At 35.0% G+C, this 25202-nt stretch overlaps 1 protein-coding gene across 3 annotated transcripts in view; it reads right to left on the bottom strand.

Annotated features, from left to right (window-relative positions):
* Positions 1-9250: 9250 nt before the first annotated feature.
* Positions 9251-25202, bottom strand: part of Drep4 (DNA fragmentation factor-related protein 4) — a 40675-nt gene continuing 24723 nt past the window's right edge. For 2 of the 3 annotated variants that reach the window (XM_072539822.1, XM_072539821.1), the window contains exons 4-5: positions 21785-22052; positions 9251-18725 (exon numbers count right to left, since the gene is read on the bottom strand). In XM_072539822.1, the coding sequence (XP_072395923.1) occupies positions 18362-18725; positions 21785-22052 (632 nt within the window). In that variant the 3' untranslated portion in view covers positions 9251-18361. The remainder of the gene's footprint in view (positions 18726-21784; positions 22053-25202) is intronic. The other variant, XR_011951589.1, reaches the window with a different exon arrangement.

The raw sequence follows: 25202 nt of genomic DNA, 5'->3' as shown, positions 1-25202 counted from the left end.
ATTTGGATCTTTTGGGTTTGGTATTTTATCGAGAAAGTGTATGCCAGAATCAGTGTTTCTGTTTGCTATTTGTTGATCCAGTCGTGGCCTTTTACCACCATGTAATGGCCCCGTCTTCACAAAGTTTCTTCCATCTTGCTTATCTTTATCAATTCCTAAATATTCTTTTACAATTTCTTCGCGAAATTGAAGGAACGATAACTGTGTGTCCAATGTTCTTTTTATGTAAAATGCATTCGAAAGAGAAATGTCTCGTAGATGGAACATTACTTTTTTATACCATCTAATACTTTTTCTCGGAGATGAATATTAACTAATCATCCGGTCATTACGGTCAATATATATATATATATATATATATATATATATATATATATATATATATATATATATATATATATATATATATATATAATAACGGATTTATTACGGCTGTCGCCGCTTCTCCGCCCCCAATTTCCATCTTTTTCTGTCATATGCAGTTGCCTCTTCTAAGTCTCTTGCCGCCATTGCTTCATCAATATCGTTGCGCCAACTTCTCCGTGGTCGTCCTCTCTTTCTTCTTTCAGGAGGGATCCATTCCAGTACTCTCCTAGGCCATCTGTACTCTGGCATTCTTTTAACATGTCCGAACCAGATTAATTGTTTTCTTTCTATGTCATCATTGATATTTCTCTTCATTTTCATTTCGTTTCTTATTTGTTCGTTTCTAACTCTCTCCAGTTTCGATCTACCGCAGCTTCGTCTCAGATAATCCATTTCTGTCGTCATAAGTTTGTTTCTATTAGCTTTGGTGACGTCCCATACTTCCGAACCGTAAAGTGTAATACTTTGAACTATACTACCGTAAATGTGTTTTTTGGTTTCTCGTCGAATTGTTTTTTGCCAGAGAAGAGAGTTTAAGGCACGGGTCGCTGCTCTGCCCTTGTTTATTCTTTCCCTGATTTCATCTGCGCTATTTCCCTTCTTGTTGAAAATGACCCCCAAATATTTGCAGGATTGCACGCCTTTGATTTTGTCGTCTTCCAAGACTAGGTCACATATTTCATCTGTTCCCACTGAGAGATATTCACATTTTGTCATATTCATGTTTAGACCTGCCACCTCATATTCTTCTTGCAGTTTTCTTACCATATAGCTAAGATCGTAGCTGTCTTCGGCAATTACTACCTGGTCATCCGCAAAGAAAAGTGTATATAGCTTGTTTTCTTCCACCGTTATTCCCATGTTTCTACATTTTTTTACCCATTTCACTAAGGATCTGTCCAAATAGATTTTAAATAAGGTGGGTGACAGACAGCAGCCTTGTCGTAGTCCTTTTGTTGTTTGAAAAGGAGAGGTGATTTCTTGTCCCATTTTAATTCTCGCAAAGTTTTGTTCGTAATATTTTTGAGTGGCGTTAATAAGAATTGGGTTTATTTTCAAGTTACCCATTTCTATCCATAGTTGGGAGATCGGTACACTGTCATATGCTTTTTCCAAATCTATTAAAGCTACATGAGTTTCTCTATTTCTCTGCACTCGTTTTTCCATTGCAATTTTTAATGTGAAGATATTATCCATAGTGGAGCGTCCGGCCCTAAATCCCGCTTGTTCTTCGGGTTGTTTGTCTTTGATATCATTTTCTATCAGGTTTCGTAGTACTTTTGAGTATAGTCGGCCTATAGTAGCAATCACTGCGATCCCTCTATAGTTTTTAGGATCCATCTTTGTGCCTTTCTTGTGTATTGGAGAGATATACGATTGTCTCCATTCTTCTGGAACTTCTTCTCCGTTTAAGCATCTTTCGAATATTTTTCGGATCATCTCAAACAGTTTTGATGATCCATATCTAATCAACTCTGGATGTATTCCGCCTGGGCCTGGAGATTTTTTTAATTTCATTCCCTTAACTGCTTCATTCACTTGTTCTATTGATATTTCGATTCTTCCTTCTACTTCCACTTGTTCATTTGTCTGTTTAAACCTTTCTCTTCTCTCTGTTAATAAGTTCTCAAAATGCTCTACCCATGTGTTCTCTGGTATTCTATTTATTATGACTTGGTTTTTTGTCGTTGTTCTCATCGTTTTTATAGTTCTCCAGGCTTCAGAGCTCTTTGTCCCTCCTATATGGTTGTCTAGGTAATGGCATTTTTGTTCCCATGTACTATTTTTCTTTTTAACCACTTCTCGTTTGACTTCTTTATTTAAGTTTTTATATTGTTGTTTTGTACGTTCGTCTCCCTGTTGTAATAACTGTATATATACTTCCTTCTTTCTTTTTATCTTTTCTTCCACTTCTTTATCCCACCAATATGGTTTATCTACTCTTCGTACCTGTGGCCCTAAGGCTTCTAGCTCTGCGTCTTTCATGCAGTTTTTAATATGTTCGTATTCATCCGTCGTTGATCTGTGTGATTCCTGTAGTTTTTGTGTTAGTCTCCAGGAGTAAAGTAACTGTGTGCTCTCGTTATCTAGATTATCTAAGGTGTACGTAGTTCTCTCTATTTTTTCTCTGTGTTCTTTGTTGATGTCTGTGTGGTTCCTGTCTACGAATGGTGTATATATTTTTCCTATTATCAGGCAGTGGTCCGAGCCGCACTCTGCTCCTCTATTCACCTTTACGTCCTGTACTCTTAACTTAGTTTGTTGTCTTGTTATGAAATAATCTATTATCGATTTTAGACCTCTTGTGTGCTGATACCAGGTGTATTTATGTATGTTCTTGTGGGCGAAAAAACCATTCAAAATCTTTAACTCATATTGTTGGCATATATTTATGAGTCTTTCTCCGTTGTTGTTAACAGTTTCTTCTCCATGCATGCCTACCACTTTACTTTGAACTTGTTTTCCTACTCTGGCATTCAGGTCTCCTCCGCATATAATCTCATGGCTGTTAGGAATTTCGTTCAGGATTTTTCTAAAGTCTTCTTCAAAAGCTTCCTTTTCTTGCACTGAGTAGTCATCATTTACGGCATATACCCCCAGAATTGTTATTTGTGTTCCTCTTAGGAGAACCGTCACTTTAATAAAACGTTCGTTGTATGCTTCCCAAGATTTAATATATTTTTCAAATTTCTTGTGTACAAATATTGATATCCCTGCTCTTGCTCTTTGATCCTTTCCCACTCCTGAGAAGAAATGTACATAGTCTTTTAATTTTTCGCTTCCATTTCCTTTTTTCTTGGTCTCAGAGAGAATGGCTATATCTAATTTTCGATTTACAAATTCCTGCATAATTTCTTGTTGTTTGTTCCGGATTCCCTGTATATTCCAGATTCCGTAATTCATGGTCCATTTTCGTTGCTGTTTTCGTCTACTGTAATTTCCGTCCGGTAACCGAGGCTCATTGGGTATTTTAGCACTGTAGAATTTTCACAAGTGTAAGGTCGCTGGCCTTACGACTTAACCCCCATCCTTGGAGGACCGAATTTTCTGTTGGGGTTTATTCCCCTAGCCGATATGTTCCAGTTTTTAGGCGCCAGAAACTCGCCTTTTACCCTCTCTCGTCTGCTACATAACGTACTCCCATTGTACGCCATGCACCCAGTGGTTACGCGACATGGTATGTCTTCGTGGACGTGAGAGTAGGATTTACTGGCAGAGCTGAGTTTTATTCCTAAAACCTCCAACTCATTCGTTGGAAAACATTACGGTCAATGCCAGACATAAACTTGTTGTAATTATCTACTTCCTCAGGTTTTACCTTTTCAACGTCATACCTGTTTTTCTTCTTCTGGTTCCTATCCGTTTCGGATGTTGGAAATCATATTGGCAATCATGACCTTGCTCGCTGCGGCTCGAAACAGCTCCGTTGAGGTTTTATTAAACCATGTTCTTAAATTCCGCAGCCATGATATTCTCCTTCTACCGGGTCCCCGCTTACCTTTGACTTTACCTTGCAATATAGACTGCAGCAGGTAGTAACGGTGCTGATTTCTCAATACCTGTTTTTAGCGGTAATTAATTTGGGATGATATTTCGTGGTAATGCAAATAACATCCCATTTATCCCTCCATTTTGAAACGTATACTTGACCACATCGGCTCCAGCGGTGTTCATCTTTCTTTAACTAGTCTTTTACGATTGCGGCAAGATTTCTTTTACGATCTTTTCGTAAGGTACCAGTTGTATGGGTTTTTCGACAAAGAAGAATCTTAGAAAGAGGGAGGCTATTATAAAAGTTGTCCATGAAGATATGATGTACACGATCTAGGTATGACTCCGCCAGAGAGAGAACTAGTTGCTCAAGTTTTGGTACACCAGTCGCTTCGGTTGTTTTTCCGGAATATATTTTTAAATTTAGCACGTAACCATCGCTGGTAGAAACAGAGTAGAACTTTATTCCGTACTTGGCGCTTAAGTATTTTTTTACTTTTTTGTTTAGTTTTTGCCTTATAAAATCCAAATATATAAAATTAAGGACTTAGTGACACTTACCAAACACATAAAACTGCTTTGCACTAATTTAAACAGAGTGTATAACTTTTACAGCATAAAAATGTAGGAAGATATTATTCACGTGTATTCACCAAAACACAAGCGAGGTCAACTGCATGGCGAAACGTATGCAGGGACATTTTACGAAATATTTTTATGTGTGCTGGTTCATCAATCGTGTTCGTACGGGGAAACCAATATACGCACGACGAAAAATTCCGCTTTGAGTATTATACCGAGCTGTTTGTTTGGACGGCATATCGCGTCTTGTCCCTGTGTGCATGACGGGATATGCCGTCTTGTCCGCGACGTGTTAAGAAGTGTTATATTATAATTCAAATTGAAGACTGCACTTTTTTTAATAGATATTAATATTGGTAATATTAGTAATTAATTATCAGTACTAATAATTCGTGATGAGTATATCAAATGCAGAATTGTATGATATTATTGGAGTTTATTTCGAATGTCACCAAAATGCCGCTATTGCCTCACGTATATATTCTGTAAGATATCATGACAAGAGGCATTATGGCAAAGAAGTATTTGAAAGAAAGGCAAGAAGATTAAGAGAAATTGGTAGTTTTCATCGTCCTTGTTTTAAACGACGTAGTAGAGGTATGACCGAAGATAATTCAATTAATGTTCTTGCTTTAATTCAACAGAATCCACATATAAGTGTCGGCAAATCTCTATAGAATTAAACATACCCAAAACTACTGTTCTAAGGATTTTAAAACATCACAGGTTGGTTTTTCATATTATAAAGTGAACGTTTAGGTCAGAAACTTTGAATTCCCTTTAAACTTTAGATTCAACTGTTATTTTAATATTCCGATAAAAACGGCAACACGGCGCTTTTATCCTTTTATCCGTTTCTTAAAAATACTTATGCACGATTTATCTTGTGAAACAATTGTGGATTTTTCAAGATTTGTTGAGTTTTAGTAAATATAGTGGTTTCTTTTTCACCAATATTTGTTGTTCTGTTTTTTAGACTGCATCCTTATCATGTAGTTCTCCACCAAGCTTTACATGAGAGAGATTTTGATGCAGGGCTGGATTACTGCAATTGGATGTTAGGTCTGCTAGAAGAACAACCGCATATCATGTCAAAGATTTTGTGGACAGACGAGGCTACGTTTAATAGTGCGGGTGGTGTTAATCTGCATAATATGCATTATTGGGCTGAAGAAAATCCGCATTGGATACATGAGGTGCAGGTTCAAGGTAGATGTAGTCTTAATGTTTGGTGTGGTATAGTTGATGGACAGATCGTAGGTCCATATTTCTTTGATAGAACTTTAAATGGCGAAACATATTTGGATTTTCTGGACAATCAGTTGCCTGTTTTATTGAAAGATATTTCCTTACAAACAAGAAGAGGTATGATATTACAACATGACGGGTGTCCTGAGCACTTTTCCAGACGAGTTCGAGATTATTTGTATGCAAGTTATCCAAATAAATGGATTGGAAGGGGAAGTATATTTTCATGGCCACCTAGATCTCCAGACTTAACATGTCTGGACTTTTATCTGTGGGGAAGATTGAAAGACTTAGTGTACCAAACTCGGCCAACCACGCGAGACGACATAAAACAGCGCATTTTAAACGCAATAAATAGTATATCAACAGCTGAGATTGAAGCAGCTGTTATGTTTACGCGCGAATGATTACATCTTTGTGTGGACAACGCTGGAAAACAATTTGAACATTTAATTGGACATTAAGTTTTAATGATCGAGATATTTGTATGATCTTTCACATATTTAATTTTAAGTTATAATAAAGGGTGAGTCAATACTATGTATACTTACTTATGTTTATGTGTTTTTATTCATATCTCGAGTTCGACAAAAGCTATCAACATGCGGTTTACGCCATTTTGTTACGAATTTAATCCAGTTCCATTATAATTTACAATAAATAGGTGTTTCCATTAAACATTTTGAAGAAAAACAAATTTTTTCTATTCGAAAGTACCCTCTACACATGACAATTAAAACTAAATGCAATTGTTTATAGTAGATGTAAATTAAATCATCCACACTCTTTCTAATGACACTAATTTCGTTAAAATCGGTTGATCCAAACCAAAGTTATAGGTATTTATTCACAAATACTTTCCCACTCTCCCCCACCCTTTATTTGAAAAAATTAAAAAAAAGGACTTAAACAACTTTGTGCGGAATTTAGGCCTCTTTCTAGTTTACTTATTTAACACTTGGTATAATTGGGCATATTTCACAAAAAAACTGGTTTTCAAATTTTTCTTCACGTATTACGCCCCCTAGCGGTTAACCCAGAAACTTGAAAATTATTTCCAGTGATTTCTCTTGGCCACTTTTACTAAGGAATTTTTTCTCCTAAAGTTTTAACATGAATAGTTTCTGATATATAGCCGAGATTGGCTTATTGGACCACCCGGTACAAATGCAATATTATTTATAAAGCAAATTACTGAGAAATCACCAGAGCATTTCAGTGTCTGAAATATTATTATTATAAATATTATAAAATCTATCGAAAACATCTACCAAAACAATAAAATGGAAGTCAGAATAGATAGAAAACTTACAGAACATATAGAAATAAGCAGCTGAATAAGACAGGGGACTCATTGAGGCCTATGTTCTTCAATTTAATCATGGATGCGCAGACGACGCAATATTGATAGCCCAAGATAGTCTACTAAGACTGGTCCACAGATTTAACATAAAAGCAAAAGAATTTAATATGACAATCTCATCTCAGAAAACTAAAACAATAGTAGTCAGCAAATAACCAACCAGATGTAAAATAGAAATTGATGGCATCAGTATTGAACAAGTAATGGAAATAAAATACTTTGGAATTACATAGTCCAGCCCAGCTATGGAGACCTGGACAAAGAAGTGAGAGATCAAGTACAAAAAGCAAATAGACTGGCAGGATGCCTTAATAACACTATATGGCGAAACTGACACATTAACATTGAGATGAAGTCAAGAATTTATAAAGCCAGTGTAAAGATGGGTACACATATGCGAGCCGAACTGCTCGCGAGCTGTTCGCGAACAGTTCGTTGAAAATATGTTTACAGCGAACTCATCGCGATCCATGGAAAGCGACGAACCAACTTGTGCAAAGTAACAGATTTGTTTGTGTAGAAATCTTCTTCAAGTGTTATCTCCGCGGCGAAGGTCGGCAATCATCATAGCTATTCGGACTTTTGAGACTGCTGCTCTGAACAGTTCATTTGATGTACAACCGTACCAGTCTCTCAGGTTGCGCAGCCATGACATTCTACGCCTACCTATGCTTCTCTTTCCTTGGATCTTTCCCTACATAATCAGCAAGGTGTATTTCTCTCCACGTGTAATATGTCCGATATATTCCAATTTTCTTGTTTTAATTATTTAAAATTTCTATTTCTTTATTCATCCTTCTGTGTAGAAATGAATATAATTATTTTATTCATTATTAATAAACACAATTTGGTGAAATATATTTTATGCTTTTAGAGTTTCTGTTTTATTCAATTCACCCTTTCCTATTTCACCGGTCCCTGTGGAGACCTTTTTCTTTTCGCGCCTAAACGATGCCGATAGGGTTATCATTTTCGGCTTCTGGACAATCTTCTGGTGGCATGTCCATTCTCACCTATTTCGCGCCATAAATTTAAGTTTTTTCGAAAATGATCACGGTCTTTCAAATCCCAGAATAAGCGGATTCTTATTCTGATATAAGTCAATAAGTTAAATACATTTATTCTCGGACCACTGTACAATCATGGAAAACTTGGGGTCATGCCGAAAAATACGCACTAAATTCAAACTAGGAACAAGTCATACAATCTCGATTCGACGACGGCACGAACAGACAATATCTCTGCGAACACCGTCCAAATTTAACTGCGAACATTCTTTGTGTTCGTCCCAAAAACCGACAGGCCGTGGTTCCTGACGAGCAACGAACGAACAGCTCGCAAGCGGTTCGTCCCGTCGTACAAATTATACGAATATAGCGTTCACAAACGGTTCGCGAACAGTTCTGCTCGCATATGTGTACCCACCTTTAGACCAATAATGACTTATGTCTCGGAAACAAGACCCGACGCAGCCACAACATAAAGGCTACTGGAAACGACAGAGATGAGAGTACTGAGAACAATTACAGGAAATACGCTGAGAGATCGAAAGAAAAGTGAAGACATTAGAAGAAAGTGTAACGTACAGTGTATATATGAATGGACACAAAATATAAAAAAAAAAAGAATGGAATAACCACATAAGCAGAACGAGGAGACCCGTGTCGTCAAAATAGCAGGAGATACGTCACCAATCAGAATTGCTTATAAAGAGGTGGAAGAAAAAGAATGTCCAAGATATTGAAAAACGCTAAAATTGGCCTTTCCGGCTCTTTTAGTTGTTTATTTGCATTTTACACCTAAAGTAAGCATTTTACGAGAGATTCGCAAGACTAACGTTGTCTTAACTTAACCCAAACTATTAAAAAAAGTTGTGTCAAAACGAAAAAAGCATTTTTTTTTATATTCTGTTCAATTTTTTTTATAAATAAATAGGTTCCCGTGGAAAACTTTCGATAAACTTTTAAGCATACCACATTGGCATCATAATCTATCGATTAAAACAAGTTTCAGCTTGTGGGCATAAAATAGATCTTTTTCGACAAAAACCACCAGCTTACTAAACTTTGTGAAAGAATATGGAAAACACTTCACGAATTATGGAAGGAGAAGTCATGGGTTGTGTACTAAGGTAAGTAATGATCGGGATAAAGGCACAGCACTATGTTGTGATAAAGGTAAGTAAAAGAAAACAAACAATATCTCATAGTCAACTTTATTTCGTAATAATAAATAGTAAGTACATCAAAAAGGTATATATTTGATTCAGTCAGTAGATAAAATACTGTATATTGCATAGCCTACAAAGATTCTATAATGTACAGTTTTTTACTGATATGAACAATGTTATTTTTTACTGCCTACAGGGTGTACATAGCAATATATTATGTGCACTTCCGGCATGCTAATAAATATGTAGGGGTTAATCATAAATGTGATTAACCCCTACATATAACCCCTGCCGAAACTGATTTCGACACGATATTATTTGCTTTTAGTTTTAAATGAACCGACCTCTGGCGGACAAAAGATACATAAACTGTGTAATTTCGGAATTCAATAAGATGTCTAGTCGTTTGTATTCAAAATATAAATTCGTGACATTTTTGAATTGTGATAATTGGTAAACGTTAGTTATATAGGGACGATAAACCCGAAAATCAAAATTAAAAATCATTGCTGTATATCAAATTGTCAAAATACAAGAAAAAGTAGTTGTTCTACGTTGCATATATATTCCTTGGTTGTAGTTATGTAGTTATCTGATAGAAAAACGTCATAAATGGAACCAAGAACGGTAAGTTGCCTAAATTTGGCATAAATCACCAACCTAAAAGATTAGTTTTCATTCGTTTTATTTCAAACATAAGCTAATATTGCAGTCATAAGCTGCAATCGCTAAAAGTCATTATAGTTTAGATATTATTTGTCCACTAGAGGGCGGGTCATTATATAACTCACAACGGATACTGACTACATAAAACAACATTTGTATTTCAAAGGGTTTCATTAGAGAACACAGTTTTTATCTGTTAGGAATTCACACACTATTTTATTAGCATACTGGATAAGTTTCTACAGGTAAATTATAAAATAATCGATAATTTGTTCAAAAAGGTATACAATAAAAGTGCTTTTAATATTTTAGCTATGGCTTTTAATATAAAGAAATCTACGGTATAAAAGTATATACAATTAGTAACTTTTTATGTATGTGCTATATTTGAAAGCTTATATTATATAAGTGAAGTTATAGCGGATTACAAAGAAGTAGCTCGATCGAAGAATCTCTAGAAGAATTAGCAATGATTAAATGCAATCTGGAGGATTTTTCCTTGATACGTTATTGTCGTTGAACACATATATTTCTATATGACGGAGACGAAATAACAGTCAAAACATCAGTGGACCCTTTCGATGTTAATGTAGAAAAAAGTCACTTGTTTGCTTACAAAAAGATTTTCTTCTATCAAGGCAACTCACCCGCTTAGACTGAGGCATTTGCAATCTAAAATTACACTAATTGAGTTGAAGTAATAGCCATCCAGCGTGGTTGCCACTGGCCCCAAGGTAATAGTCGTATTTTTTTCTAACTTCACATTATTTTCGTCGTATATTTGTTTTTGTCGACTGAAAAATCCAATAGGCCCCAAAATTATTTGAGATAATTGTTGAACATATCGATTATTCTTCCAATAAAGTACGTTTAATAGTGCAAATATTTATATTGATCTAATATCTAACCTTCCGAAATGTCTTTTCATTTAAAACTTCTCTAGAATCATTGACGAGTAAAAGCATGTAACCTTGTTGAACGCCTCTACCTTTATTTATTCTCAAGTTATATCAGTTTTAATATAACACTATAATGTGTTTGTTTTATAAACATCTTTGAAATATTACATTCTTCGTCCAAAAGTGCTTTTTCTGTTCTGAGATCGTTTCTAACTTTCTGGATAATTTTCTGTGTGTCATTTTAAGGTAGATTTTTTTTGTAACGTAAAACTCGTAGTGTTATATTTGCATTTTTAAAAAGTATAATCTCTACAGTATCGTAAGTTACTTACCAAACGAAAATTTGTACGATTGTGGATTTTAACCTCGCCTGGCACAAAATTTTTCTATTAAAGGAGATTTCCGTGTTCATTAGGTCAGTACTCGGTCGAGGCGCTGCTGTTGTTGGGATATAAAAAAGGATTTTTTGTAAAGGCAATGACGATGACTTGAGACGGCAACCTGACAATTACTCCATTCAAACTACACAAAAATGCAAAGCCATTGAGTGTAATTGTTGACATTTTTCTGATTCGATATTCTTTATACCTGATATATGTGTTTTGGCTCCTCTCTCTTACAACGATCTGGGTGTTTAAAATAGCTTCAAACACGGCACATACAAGAAAAGTCAGATCGAGTTTTTGTTGAAAATATGAAAAAATATAGTCCATAGTCAACAAATGTGTATATAACACTTAAAAATGTAAAGATAGAGATTTTCCACATACATTGCAGAATTTACACTTATCTGTATCTGCACATTTCTATTCACCCTGTATCGTTCCTGCACAACCTAGAGTGGCTACTGTTTGAGTATATCTTTACTATGAGTTCATAAAATTCAGCTCTACAATATTCTAACTAACTATGGAAGCCGTTACCTTATGTATATTGTGGATAAATTTACATTTGAAGGTCGCCGAATTATCGATTTATTAATCACAGCTCTTTGGTATGTAGAAAACTTTTAAACTGCGGAATATTTAGACGATGGTGCACCTTATTTTTTCTTTTATAGTTTAGAATTTGCCTTATTGTAATATTAATATTAGAATGTTTAAATTTAATAAACACCTCATTTACATTTTCAGATAACTATCCAAACAGGTATATATATATATATATATATATATATATATATATATATATATATATATATATATATATATATATATACATGGTGGTGAATCGTCAAACGGGCCATAGAAAACTCAATGGGAAATTTTAAATTGTTTAATTCCTGCTTCCCTAATTATTTTACAAAAAAAGTCAAGAAAAACTATTTGTAGAGGACTGAAATCTGTATCGAAAACAAATGTTAAAATAAAGAACTGACAATTCGCGCACTATTGCCCGAATAAAACATTTTTATTATTGCTACTTTCTCCTCAACTGAGTACATTTTTTAATCAACTTTATTGTTTTTTAAACAATAAATCACACAATAAAATTTTTGACAATTCAATAAATAATGTCAAAGATCAGAAACATCAATATGACCAAACGCAACATGTCATACACATTCTTGCACTGTGTTTGGACTGACTTTAAGGGGTGGCCTGAAAAATATATTATATTTTTGCAAAATTTTCGAGTACGCTTAATTCGTAGAACAATTTTAACATTTGTTTTTAATACAGATTTCAGTCCTCATAGTTAGTTTCCTAAGAATTTTGATGTAAAATAATTAGGGAGCAGGAATTCAATTCACGGATTACTACTTAAAACATTAATAATTTTTTGTAAAATATACTTGATTCTTAATGTTATTGACTATACATCTAAACGGGATATCGCACTCAACACTACTAACAACAAAAACTCTTCCCAGATGCACCGAAAATTTCAATACCGATTTGGACCAACCGACAGATCTTAAAAAACACGATGGCTATATCTAATATGATGGCTTGACGAGAACAATAGGAGATGATGGAATAAATCACAAAACAGTGTTCTGGAGCATGTGCTTATAAATCTCGATAATAATGTACCTTTATGCTTCAATTCTGTTCACAAAATGTATGCTTTCTATTGGACTACGCCATTATCGTACGTATTTCATTCTGCGCATCCGGTCAACAAGGGTAATGGTCGTTATACCCAACTATCAATAGCCTATCAACAGATTTTTGTGTTCAAGAGTTTGCGAAAGAATTTCAATTCGGGATTCATTGTCTTTGAAAGTCAAGTTGCACTGAAGGCTCTGAAATCTACAATTAATGAATATTTAGTAGCTTGGAACTGCAGTCTCTTGCCTGGCGCAAAAATTATCTTTGGTACGGGTACCCGGGCATAGAGGAACCTGGTATACTGGTTACGATATTGCTGATAGTCTCGTTAAAGAAGGAGCTAGCACTCCTTTCATCGGGCTAAGACCACTCTGTGGTGTACCAAAAAGCCGCATAGTGCAAGATGTTGGAAAACGGAAAAAAACTTGCAGACTACTGGGAAAATATTCCACGCCATCGGTACGCCAAATAGTTCTTCTTACTCCTCCTTACGTAATACATCCTTCTACTACCTTTGGCGTACGGTATCGCCAAAAGATCTTTCAAGATCGCATTGTGATAAGGTCTACGGATCAAATAACCCCTCTGAAATATACAATCAACAATCCGACAGACTAAGACTGGTTTTGGGTAAGGTGTTATATAGTCTTGTTATATAATTAACGTAACGTATTGTTGTGGCTTCGCCCTAAGAGTTGTCTTTCTGTTTCGCGGGAAAAATGGTAAGTGTGACAGTAGAGAAACAAATTGCTGTTTAACTTCACATCAAACTTGAAAAAACCACTACTGAAACTCATATATGTATTAAAAGAAATGTACAGTAATGAATTTTCATTATGTACACGTGTTTTAGAGTGGTTTAAGTATTTTAAAGATGGCCTAGAACTCGTTGAACACGATTCGCGAACCACGTAAAAAACTGATGACATTATTGGACAAATGTGATCTTTAGTTAGGTATTCGTGTAATTGCTGAATTACAGGAATCGAGAAATAATGCATAGCGGAAGTATCTGTTGCTTTTTCTAAAAACTGTTTTATTGTGGAGAATATTACGATAAAATTTTATACAAAACGAAGAATCTTAATATATGTTTTAATAGCTATCATTCATTTAGAGTCATTTGAGTCATTTTAGATGAATTTATATGGTTCAACATCGTTCTAAATAATCCGCAAAGAACACTTGACGACTTTCAAATCCCAAAATATCCTTTTACAAGCTACCTACATATATACTAATTATTGCATGAAGCTAACAACTGATTGCATAAAAGCTGTTTCCTTTTCTATTTTTAATCACATCATTTGATAAGCATTTCGTATATACTTATTTTGAGGTTATGTATAGGTTACAATTAGATGACACCCGGAAAAACCGTCTAAAATATACTCCTCTAGTATTTTTCCGGGTACCTTAACAATACGTATGTTAACAATATTGATATACCATAATTAATTAACTTATTTCACCCGTAAGCACACGAGGTGAAGATAAACAGTATATTTTTGTCGGGCCTTTAAGCGCATGATGGAAAATACTTTTATGGTGAGAAATTGTTATACAAACAGCTCAGAAACTTTTATAAAAATATTATTCGCAAACAGCTATTGTTTCGTAAGAGACCTGTTTCTTTTGATAACTTCATTAAGAGATTATGAAAAGGTCGTATTCTCACAAAATTCTTTTAAGAAATAAGTCTGACCTAGTGCTTAACAATTTCATTAAAATATAGATTTAGTCAACATTTGATATAAATGAAATGGTGTTTTAAATATAGATCTTTTCTAATTAATATTTTTCTCAAAATATTAAATTGTTACTGAATTAAAAATTTTGCAATATATTACCAATTAGAATTTCTTTGTTCACATTTACGCACATAGATGACAGCAATGGCAAAAATATCAGATGATCAAGAATATCCATTGCGATCTAATGATACCTTCCTCTCATTAATATATTTCTGATAGTTTTAATTCTTATTAATAAAACATTTAACGTGCTATAAAAGTGTTGACAACTAATTTCACAGAAGAAATTTATCTTCATATTCTATCTATCTAACGCTCTTTATTCGTCCAGTGCGGACATAGGTCTCTCCCTTCTGTTTCCATTTCCCTCTTTCCTAGATTAGGGAGGTCTTCTCTTCCACTTTCGTATTCCCCTGGTATCCAGTGAATGATTTGTTAATGCAGTGAATGATATAATGTCAAACTCCTATAAGTATAACGCAAGGAGCCGGTCAAACAAGGCTATATCATGAAATAAAGGCGGACCCCGGTCTGGGTATGCTTTTAGACCTAATGGTTCAAATGTATAGCTTTGATAAACATTTTAATCTCATGGTACAAAAGAGGGAAGACTGGAAAACGGGTCCGCAGTAACGGCAAAGTCAAGTTGGTATACAGATGTCTCCAAAATTGATGAAAGTATAGGGACTAGTAGTATTAACCTTGGGAACATATGTGAGCGTATTTCAGGAAGTAGTTGCTACTACGTGATCTACTCCGATAGTCAAACAGCTCTAAAAGCCCTCAGTTATAAGTAGGTTGATTCAAAACTTGTGTGGGACTGTTTGGGTTACCTTGTCCCAGGTTGAAAGTCAAAATATATTGACACTAGCCTGGATTTTAGGGCACAAAGGCTACGTAGTCAATGAGAAAGCTGTTAAACCTGCTCGAGAAGATAAATGGGTGCAAGAAAGTCTTTGAAATGGCGGAGAAATACACCAGGACAAAGACAAAGTCCACAAATCATATGTCATTGATGTCATTGGCATGGAATTCACAAATAAGCAGCAGATAATCTTTAAGCGGATCCATTGTTAGTTGTAACGGTTTCAATATGTTTATGCTATATGCGCAACCTGATTTGTTCTAGAAAAGATTTTTAGTTGGCTCATACATTGTTATTAGTTTTCAATTGTTGATTTTGAGAATATACTGGTTTTTTACGTTTTTCTCCAATATTAGCAAACATCACCCATCACTGTATTAAAGTTTATATAAAAGGCAACAGATTTATTGAAAATATATAAGAAAAGATCTATATTTTAATCCAACAGTGATAAATACATCTATTATAATTTCCTAGTAAACATCTGTAAAAATGAAATTAAAAAGGTAGTAAAATACTTTCTCTGAGACCAGCTCATATAAAAAAATCAGTCAAATAAAATATAAAAGTAGGTATTTGGTAAAATGTCATATATAAAAATAGATGTAACGAAATTTTTGAACACCAAACCTGAAACAAAATCTACGTCTTTCTAGGACCCTATGGCGTATAGAAATAACACTGAGGTAGGTTTATACCAGATTTTGTTTCTTTTATGTATAGAAGAGATCGAAGCTAAAGAAAATTTTGATTGTTTTTGAGCAAATAAATAATTACGTCTAAAAATGGCACAAAATTGGGCAAAATACAATTGGGCATATAGTACAATAATAAAATGACTCGACTAACTTGACACGATAATGGCAGTTCTACTAGATATTAACAGTTTATATTTACTTCAAGAACTAATAAATTATCAGATTATCAACTACACTCACGTGATGTCAAATACGTTATGGAATATTGAAAAGTTCCAACTTCAAAAATTCCCTAACGACTCTTTTTCCTTTAAGCTAAATCATCATCATCATGCAACCTCTTCTGTCCACTGCTGGACATAGGTCTCTCCCATTTTTCGCCACTCTTCACGTTTCTGTGCTTCTTGTTGCCATTTCTTGGATATTCGTCTAATGTCGTCCATCCAGCGTGTTGGTGGTCGTCCTCTGCTGCGTTTGTCTTCTCGTGGGCGCCAGTCAATTAGTTTTCTGGTCCATCTTGTCTTTCAATCTCGCTTTGTGACCTGCGCAATTCCATTTCAGCTTGGCTATACGTTCGACGACATCACTGATACCTGTTCTTTTCCTTAAGTCTTTATCCCTTATTTTGTCTTTTTTTTTGTCACGCCGAGAATTGATCTTTCCATGCGCCTTTGTGCCACTCGCAATTTCAGTGCTGTTGTTTTTGTGAGCGTGAGAGTTTCTGCTCCGTATGTCATAATAGGAAGAACGCATTGGTCAAATGTCTTTCGTTTCATACCTATCGGGATGTTGCTCTTAAAGATGTCTCTTAGTGAACCATAAGCCGCCCAAGCAAATGTTATTCGTTGTTGAAATTCGCAGGTCTGGTTGTCCTTGCCTATTCTGATTTCATGACCAAGATATATGTACTTTTCTGTCAATTCTACCACAGTGTCTATCGAAGTAGACACTGTGGTCCTTAGACGCGACTTGGGGCTCCTTAGAGTGACAATCGTACCTATACAAGTGATTGTAATTAAAGTGGTCCTATCATACGACTCTGTAAGATACGTGTTATGTTCACGGATATATCTCGAGCAGTTTGAAGCGAATCTTAACAATCCCTTGTTTGTTTAAAGAGATATCTCTGACATTATATAATCATCTCTTCTATTAGTAAATATAAACTGTTGAAATATAAAATATATTGGTAAATACTTTCATGGAAAAATTATTCTATCTGCATAATTTTACACGTTATTCAGATTTCTACAGCTCTAAAACATGGAATGTTAGAAACAATGCTTACTATTAAAAATGTGGTTTATTTTATGTTATTTTAGATTTTATATATAGCGGAAAATTCTGGAAACTATCGTCTTGTTGTGTCTAACATTTAATGTTTATTTTCTGACATCAAGCTTATTGTTATCACTACTAAAATGCCTTATTTATCGAATTCTTTATCACATAAATAGTAACTTGTCAGCACAGATCACAGATTTACAGGAAAGTACTGAATCAAGAACCATAATATTAAATAAACTGTAGAAATAGCATAGAAAAAATATACTCGTTCAGTACATCTGTTGTAGATTTTCAAATAACTGAAAACTAGGCCTAGTTTTATAAAAAGCATAAATATACATGTTCAATCAAAGTCCACATCCATCCCTTAGAGTTTCATTTTTTTATCACATCTAAAGAATAACCAGAGATATATTTAATACTGTTTTAATAGAAGATAATCCACCATCTTGAGTTTCATAATAGCATGATAGAAAAGATATGTTTTGTATATATTCAGATTGTTAAATCAAGTTATTTTATATTCAGGTTCTTCATTTACCACATTCTAGTATTTTTTTGAATAATTGGTTGTAGTATCTAAGATCATGCCTTAATGACATTAATTGTCCAAAACCTTCATCAGATAATTTTGTCTATATCTTGTAGTACTTCCAATATTAAATATATGATATCTCTGATTGTTTTCCTAGTTACATCCATAAAGTTGTATCTTGAGCATAACCAACTAATCCTAAGTTTCAACTACTTTTGTAGAATATATATCTGTATAATGCTTTTATTCTTTAGGCCATTTTGTGTTCATCTTGTCTTTACACATATCATCAGAATGACTACAATAATTAAATCAAATTACTAATAAGCTCGACAGTCGCTGCTTCTGTGATCTGCGCTAGTCCGAGTACAAAAACCGAACATCACTGCAACAGGTAAGGGCCCGCTTTTGCTGAGACATGAGCACCTTTATCATGGCAAACAATATGTACAAATTTCAAGTTATTCAAAGTGAATAGATCGTTATAAATACCCTTAATGTCGAGGCATACGTTCCTATGCTTTCCTTTTTTGGCTAGATCTAGGTCTACGTGGATGCGTCTAATCTCAGCGTGCGCAGCAGCAGGATGAGAAGACCGCAAAGCTGCGCACACAGCTGGGATGACTGAACGCGAGCGTTCCTTGTTGTGATCGAGATTCCAAGTCTGAAAAATGATGCGTGACTCCCGGCTGAGGTACGGATTAATGCTGTGAGTCGGAGAGTATAGACATTGCTCCTTATCCCATCTAAAAATAGATAAATAACCAAACAAGTATCAAATATATTTACTAAAAAAACAACAGTAGGAACTATGGTATTTAATCAGACATTTTGATAATCTGAAGAGCTCAAAGCTAAAAGGACGAGGGTCCATTATTTGTCATTATGGAGATAATACTAATTTCTTTTTTACCTAGAATACCTAGTTTTCGGTATAAATAAGTATGATTTTTCTATCTATTTATACTGAAGACGGCTTATTTATCATCTTAAGTAAATTCTCTCCGTTTATTATATTTTTTAGTGTTTTTTTTTTGTTAAAACTGTGTCTTTTAATAATAATATTAGGCGATAGTAGTAGTACTTAAGAAGAGTCATATCTACTCCGGATTTTAATCTCTTCCTCCTCTTCTTCTTCTTCTTTAGATGCAAATCCACTAATGGATGTTAGCGATCACATTTTCCATTAATTCTCTATTTCTTGCAATATGTATCAGAGATTGTATGTCGTTAATCCCTGTCCATTGCCTTATGTTTCGGAGCCAGGACATTTTCTTGCGTCCCATTCCTCTCTTGCCTTCAATTTTACCCTCGATTATAAGTTGGAGGAGCTGGTATTTTTTATTTCGCATGATGTGACCTAGATACGCCGTTTTCCTTTTCTTGATGGTTTCGAAAAGTTGGCGTTCTTGGTTTATTCTTTTAAGGACATCTATATTTGTGATTTTCGCTGTCCATGGTATTTTTAGGATACGGCGATAGAGCCACATTTCGAAAGCTTCTAATCTGTTTATATCCCTCGTTTTGAGTGTCCAGCCCTCTACGCCATATAGCAGCACTGACCACACGTAGCACTTAGTAAACCTTAGTCTCAGTTGAAGATCGAACTCTGAACAAGTCAGTACCTTCTTGAATTTTACGAAAGCTTGTCGAGCTTGCTCAATGCGACATTTTACTTCCCTGTCCGATGCCCAGTCTTCAAAAAGCCACGATCCCAGGTATTTAAATTTACTCACTCTTTCAATGGACTTAGTATTCAGTGTTATGGTGGAGTTTTCAAGTGCATCCAAGTTTCTGGAGATGATCATAAATTTGGTTTTTTTGGTATTAATCTCTAATCCCATTCGCTTACTGTATTCTCCGATTATAGTGACAAGTTGTTGAAGATCGACTATGTTGTCACAAATTAAGACACCATCATCAGCATATCGTATGTTGTTGATCAGTACTCCATTCACTTTGATTCCCATCTTTGCATCCTCCAGAGACTCTTGAAATATGGCTTCCGAATAAATGTTAAATAAAAGAGGGGAAAGCACACATCCCTGTCGAACGCCCCTTCTTATATGTATGGGTTTGGATATTATAGAATTGTCTATTTTTAACTGTGCCGTTTGATGCCAGTACAAGTTTTCAATGCATCTTATGTCTTTTTGGTCTATATCAACTTTCTTGAGGATCTGGATTAACTTGTGGTGTTGGACACGATCAAACGCTTTTTGGTAATCTAAAAAGCATAGGAACACATCCTTCTTCTGATCGTAACAATTTTGGACCAGCACCTCTGTTGCTACTATTGCTTCTCGTGTTCCTAAACCTTGCCTAAACCCGAACTGGGAGTCACTGATGTCCCATTCACATTTTTTGTCGTCCTCCTCACTCCAACGCAAACTATTAGGTTGGTAGCATCTACTTTCTCCATTTACCTGAGTTTCTGAGTTCACGTAAATTCAATAAATACTGTATTGTATAAAGATGACTTCTTTAGAGCGGAGTTCCTCATTGGAGTGAAACAGGTGATATTTCTTTGGTTTTATGAATTGGTTCTTGATGTCAGTGGTGGCAAAATCCAAGAATACCAGTATTGATCGGTAAACTGTAGGATACTTTCAATTCTCCTTTCTGCTGCATACTGGTTAGATTGAGTATCTCTTTGTCTCTTTGTCAACCATTTTCCATCCACTCCTGAATGTAGGTCTCTCCCAATTGCTTCTATCTTTCTCTATCTTGCGCCAATCTAATCCACTGTTTGCCTGCCACTGTTCTTATGTCATCTACCCATCTTTTTTGAGGTATTCCCGTGCTTCTTGTTGTCGTCCTTGGTCTCCATTCTAGAATTCTCCGTGTCCACCTGTTGTCATTATATCGGGCTACGTGACCTGCCCAGCGCCATTTCATTTTTGCAATTTCTTCCACAATATCCCTAATCTTCGTTCTACGTCTTATCTCGGTGTTTCTAATCTTGTCTCTTAGTGATATTCCAAGCATGATTCGTTCCATTGCTCTTTGCGTTGTTTCTAATTTTTTAGCAGATTTTTTGGTAAGGGCTACTGTCTCCAAGCCGTAAGTACAAACTGGTAGTATGCATGTGTTATACACCTTTTTCTTTAAGTTTACAGGAATGGAGGTGTTTTTCAAGATATATGCTAATTTGCCGAAAGCGCCCCATGCCAGTTGTGTTCTTCTTTTAATTTCAGCATCTTGATTTGGTTTTCCTAGTTTGATAACATGACCTAGATATACATAATGTTCAACATTTTCTATGGTATGATATTTGTCTGGTCTCGGCTCAGTATTTTTGTTTTGTTGTAGTTCATTTTTAAGCCTACCGCTCCTGAAACTGCATTTAATTGTTGTAACATATCATTTAGTTCTTGGATATTATCGGCTATTAAAACTATGTCATCTGCGAATTGCAAGTGGTTTAAGTATGATCCGTCGACGTTGATACCCTTATTGTTCCATTCTAGTTTCTTAAAAATGTCTTCTAGAGCAAGGGTAAATAGTTTTGGAGAGATGGTGTCTCCTTGTCTTACTCCCCGTTGTAGTCTTATGGGATTAGTTTTTGTGCTTTCGTCCAGCTTTATCTGCATGGTGGCATTTTCATATATGTTTTTAATTATGTTAGTGTATCTTGAATCTATACTATTGAATTGATTGATTGAATCTAGATTGAGTATATTTGACCAAATTGTGGTCTCCAGCACGGATAAAAGAGTAGAAGATTAAATGGGAGCAAAAAGACCCTCTCTTTAATAAAACAAATAAACATTCTACAAAAAGGAATAATTAGAGAATACCTTACCTGCCTTGACATTGGAACGTCCCTTGCCTGTCGCAGATGCTTTTCATGTCGTCGGAGTTTCCACTGTTCGCCCTGTTGAAATAATACCCATGATATTTATTCAATTTTAATCTGGCCTCTATTTCTAGAAACAGTTCACGTACCGCCGTTTGCGGTACGTCCTTCCTGTTTCCGATTTCATCTTTGGTTCGGTAGTAATAGGATCTTATTCGATCTTGGGCTCTCCTAAACATATAGTCCTCTTTTGTTTTCGCGGTGGTGCTAAGGCCTGTGTGTAATGCTTGTGTGTTTACATGAAAACAATAAGCGCCGACGTATTACCGATCAAGCTGAAGAACTAGCTAACAAGTATATGAGTTATGTAATTTTTCTATGTAAAATGCTCGAAAATAATCAAATGAATATGAAGTTTTAAATATTTTTGAAGGATATATTCCATATAATTTAAAAAAAATTGTAAAACGTAAAGAGAATACAAATGAAAAATGGGAAACCTGTAAAAAATCATTAAAGAAACCCTTAAAAACACTAGGTACACAGAAAATCGGGAAACAAGGACAGTGGAAACCGAATAATTTTATGAAAAATGCCAATATCTTCTTCTTCTTCCACTTTATAAGCAATTCTGCTTGTTCATTGGCGGATTAATACCTCTATGGAAGGTTGTCACTCCATCTTTTGCGCGGTCTTGTGATACTTCTTCTGCCGATTGGTGACTTATCTCTTGCTATTTTGAGGACACGGGTCTCCTCCATTCTGCTTATGTGGTTATTCCGTTCTTTTTTTCTATTTTGTGTCCATTCATTTATACACTGTACTTTACATTTTCTTCTAACGTCTTCACTTCTCTTTTGATCTCTCAGCGTATTTCCTGTAATTCTTCTCAGTACTCTCATCTCTGCCGTTTCCAGTAGCCTTTGCGTTGTGGCTGTTTCGGGTCTTGTTTCTGAGGCATATGTCATTATTGGTCTTATACTGGCTTTATAAATTCTTGACTTCATCTCAGTGTCAATGTGTCTGTTTCGCCATATAGTCTTATTAAGGCATCCTGCCAGTCTATTTGCTTTTTGTACTTTATCTCTCACTTCGTTGTCCAGGTCTCTATAGCTAGACAGTATAATTCCTAGGTATTTTATTTCCATTACTTGTTCAATACTGATGTCAATCAATTTCTATTTTACATCTGGTTGGTTCTTTGCTGACTACTATTGTTTTAGTTTTCGGAGATGAGATTGTCATATTAAATTCTTTTGCTCTTATGTTAAATCTGTGGACCAGTCTTTGCAGACTATCTCCATCTTGGGCTATCAATATTGCGTCGTCTGCGTAACAAATTATTTTGATTTATTTGTTTCCCATTCTATATCCTCTTCCTTTGTTAACGCTTTTGATGATTTCATCCATGATCAAATTGAAGAGCATGGGGCTCAATGAATCCCCTTGTCTTATTCCGCTGCCTATTTCTATAGGTTCTGTAAGTTGTCATTCTGGCTTCCATTTTGTTGTTTTGGTAGATGTTTTCGATAGTTTTTATAATATTTAGGAAAACTTTTCTATTATACAGAAGATGGATTACATCCTTGAGCTTTCTTTAGGTCAATCAGACAGAGAAATGCTGGTATATTATACTGTAATTTGCTTTATAACGAATATTGCATCTTTCCACGATCTTCCACTACGAAAACCCTGTTGTTCATCTGCTAAACTTGTAATCCTCCATACATTGTAAACCATTCTCTGATTTATTAGCACTTGTAAAATTTTAGTTGTAATTTTTAGCGTGGTATTTAACAAGTTTATACCTCTGTAGTTTTCTGGCTGTTTTTTATCTCCTTTTTTGAATAGTAGAATTAGTTCGCTCGTTCTCCATTCTTCCGGTATTTTATTGTGTTTTATAATTTTATTAATTAATGTTGTTAATTGTTCTGTCGTTGCTGCTCCACAATATTTCAGTAATTCGTTTGGTATCTCGTCTTTACCTGCTGCTTTTCTATTTTTCAAGTTTTCAAGTATTTTCCGAACTTCCTCTACGTTTATATTAAGTTCTTCATTTGTGGTACTTTCTGGTGTTTGCGGTTCTAGCGTCGTTTGTTCTTCCTCTGCATAGAGCTTTTTTAGGTAGTCAATCCACGTATCCTTTTGTATGTGTTTTGGTTCTATGAGTTCCTTTACCTTCGTTCTTTGACCTCTTATGAAGCGCCATCTTTCCATTTCTTTCAAAAAGCGTTCCCAGTGATCATTTTTTATTTTTCTTACAAGTTCATGTGTTTCATTTCTAATTGTCTTGTAATTATGGTATGTCGCTTGTGTTTTGGTTGAGATGTATTTCAGGTAAGCTTTTTTCTTTTCTTTACATTTTTCCTTCACTTCTGTACAAAACCATTAAGTTCTTCGCCTTGGGAATGATTTATTTTTATTTATATTTCTTTCACCAAGAACTTCCTGGGCCGACGATAAGATATTAGACCTAATTTTTGCTCAGCTTTCTTCGACTCCATTAATTTCTGTGATAAATGTGTTTCTGCTTTTTTCGGTTACTCTTTCTTGGAATAGGTATCTTGTGGAGTCATCCTGTAAGCTTTCGACTTTAATCTTTGTGGTGTATTCTGGTGTTTTGTTATCACATATATGTGTTTTCATTCGGATTTTGCACAATACCAATTTATGATCGCTTCCTATTTCTGCTGATGTTAGTGCTCTTACTTTATCTTTAATCTGAACCTTCTATAAATTAAATTTAAATCATTAAAGCAGAAATCTGAATTTGTTTCGAAACTATCTTACCGATTTTTCTATCAGATGTCGCTATTGCGTCCATAACGAAGCCATTTTATTGTTGCTTCTTAAAAGACAGAAAAGATTATTTTTCACTTTGAGAACGGCTATGAATAACTGTTCTGATGAGACTTATTAAGTCGAAATACGTATCAACAGATACATAGACGCTTTGTACATGAAATCAAATCTTTGCTGTCTTTTTCATTTTATTCGGATCTACTCTGTATGAGTACAAGAAACAAATTCGTTAAGGATTTCTGCTTAGTTATAGCATATATATAGAACACGGCGGAAAAAAGTAGACTCTACAAGGCTAAGGAGTAATGAGAAGACGATGCATACAATAATAAAGTGAAGATTCATGGAAAAAGAGCTTCAAAAGCTAGAAGAAAGTGAGTGATCCCTATCACACACGATCATGTCTCCATGAAGTGGACATAGTATATACCCAATTTCCAATCTGTGGGTGCTTCTTTCGGTTGCCATATTTCAGTTATTAATTTATGCATTTCAAAAACATGCAATCAGGCGAGATGAAGGCGCAACAGTCAGAAAAGATTTTGACTGAAGAGGGCCGATGAAACAACAAACCAGAGGACGACTGTGATTTACGTATCAAGATAATCTAGAGAATAAGAAT

This window comes from Diabrotica undecimpunctata, chromosome 8 (genome assembly GCF_040954645.1).
Source record: "Diabrotica undecimpunctata isolate CICGRU chromosome 8, icDiaUnde3, whole genome shotgun sequence".
Classification (NCBI taxonomy): Eukaryota; Metazoa; Arthropoda; class Insecta; order Coleoptera; family Chrysomelidae; genus Diabrotica; species Diabrotica undecimpunctata.
The sequence above is the reverse complement of the archived record's forward strand: the minus strand, read 5'-3'. Positions and strand labels throughout refer to the sequence as shown.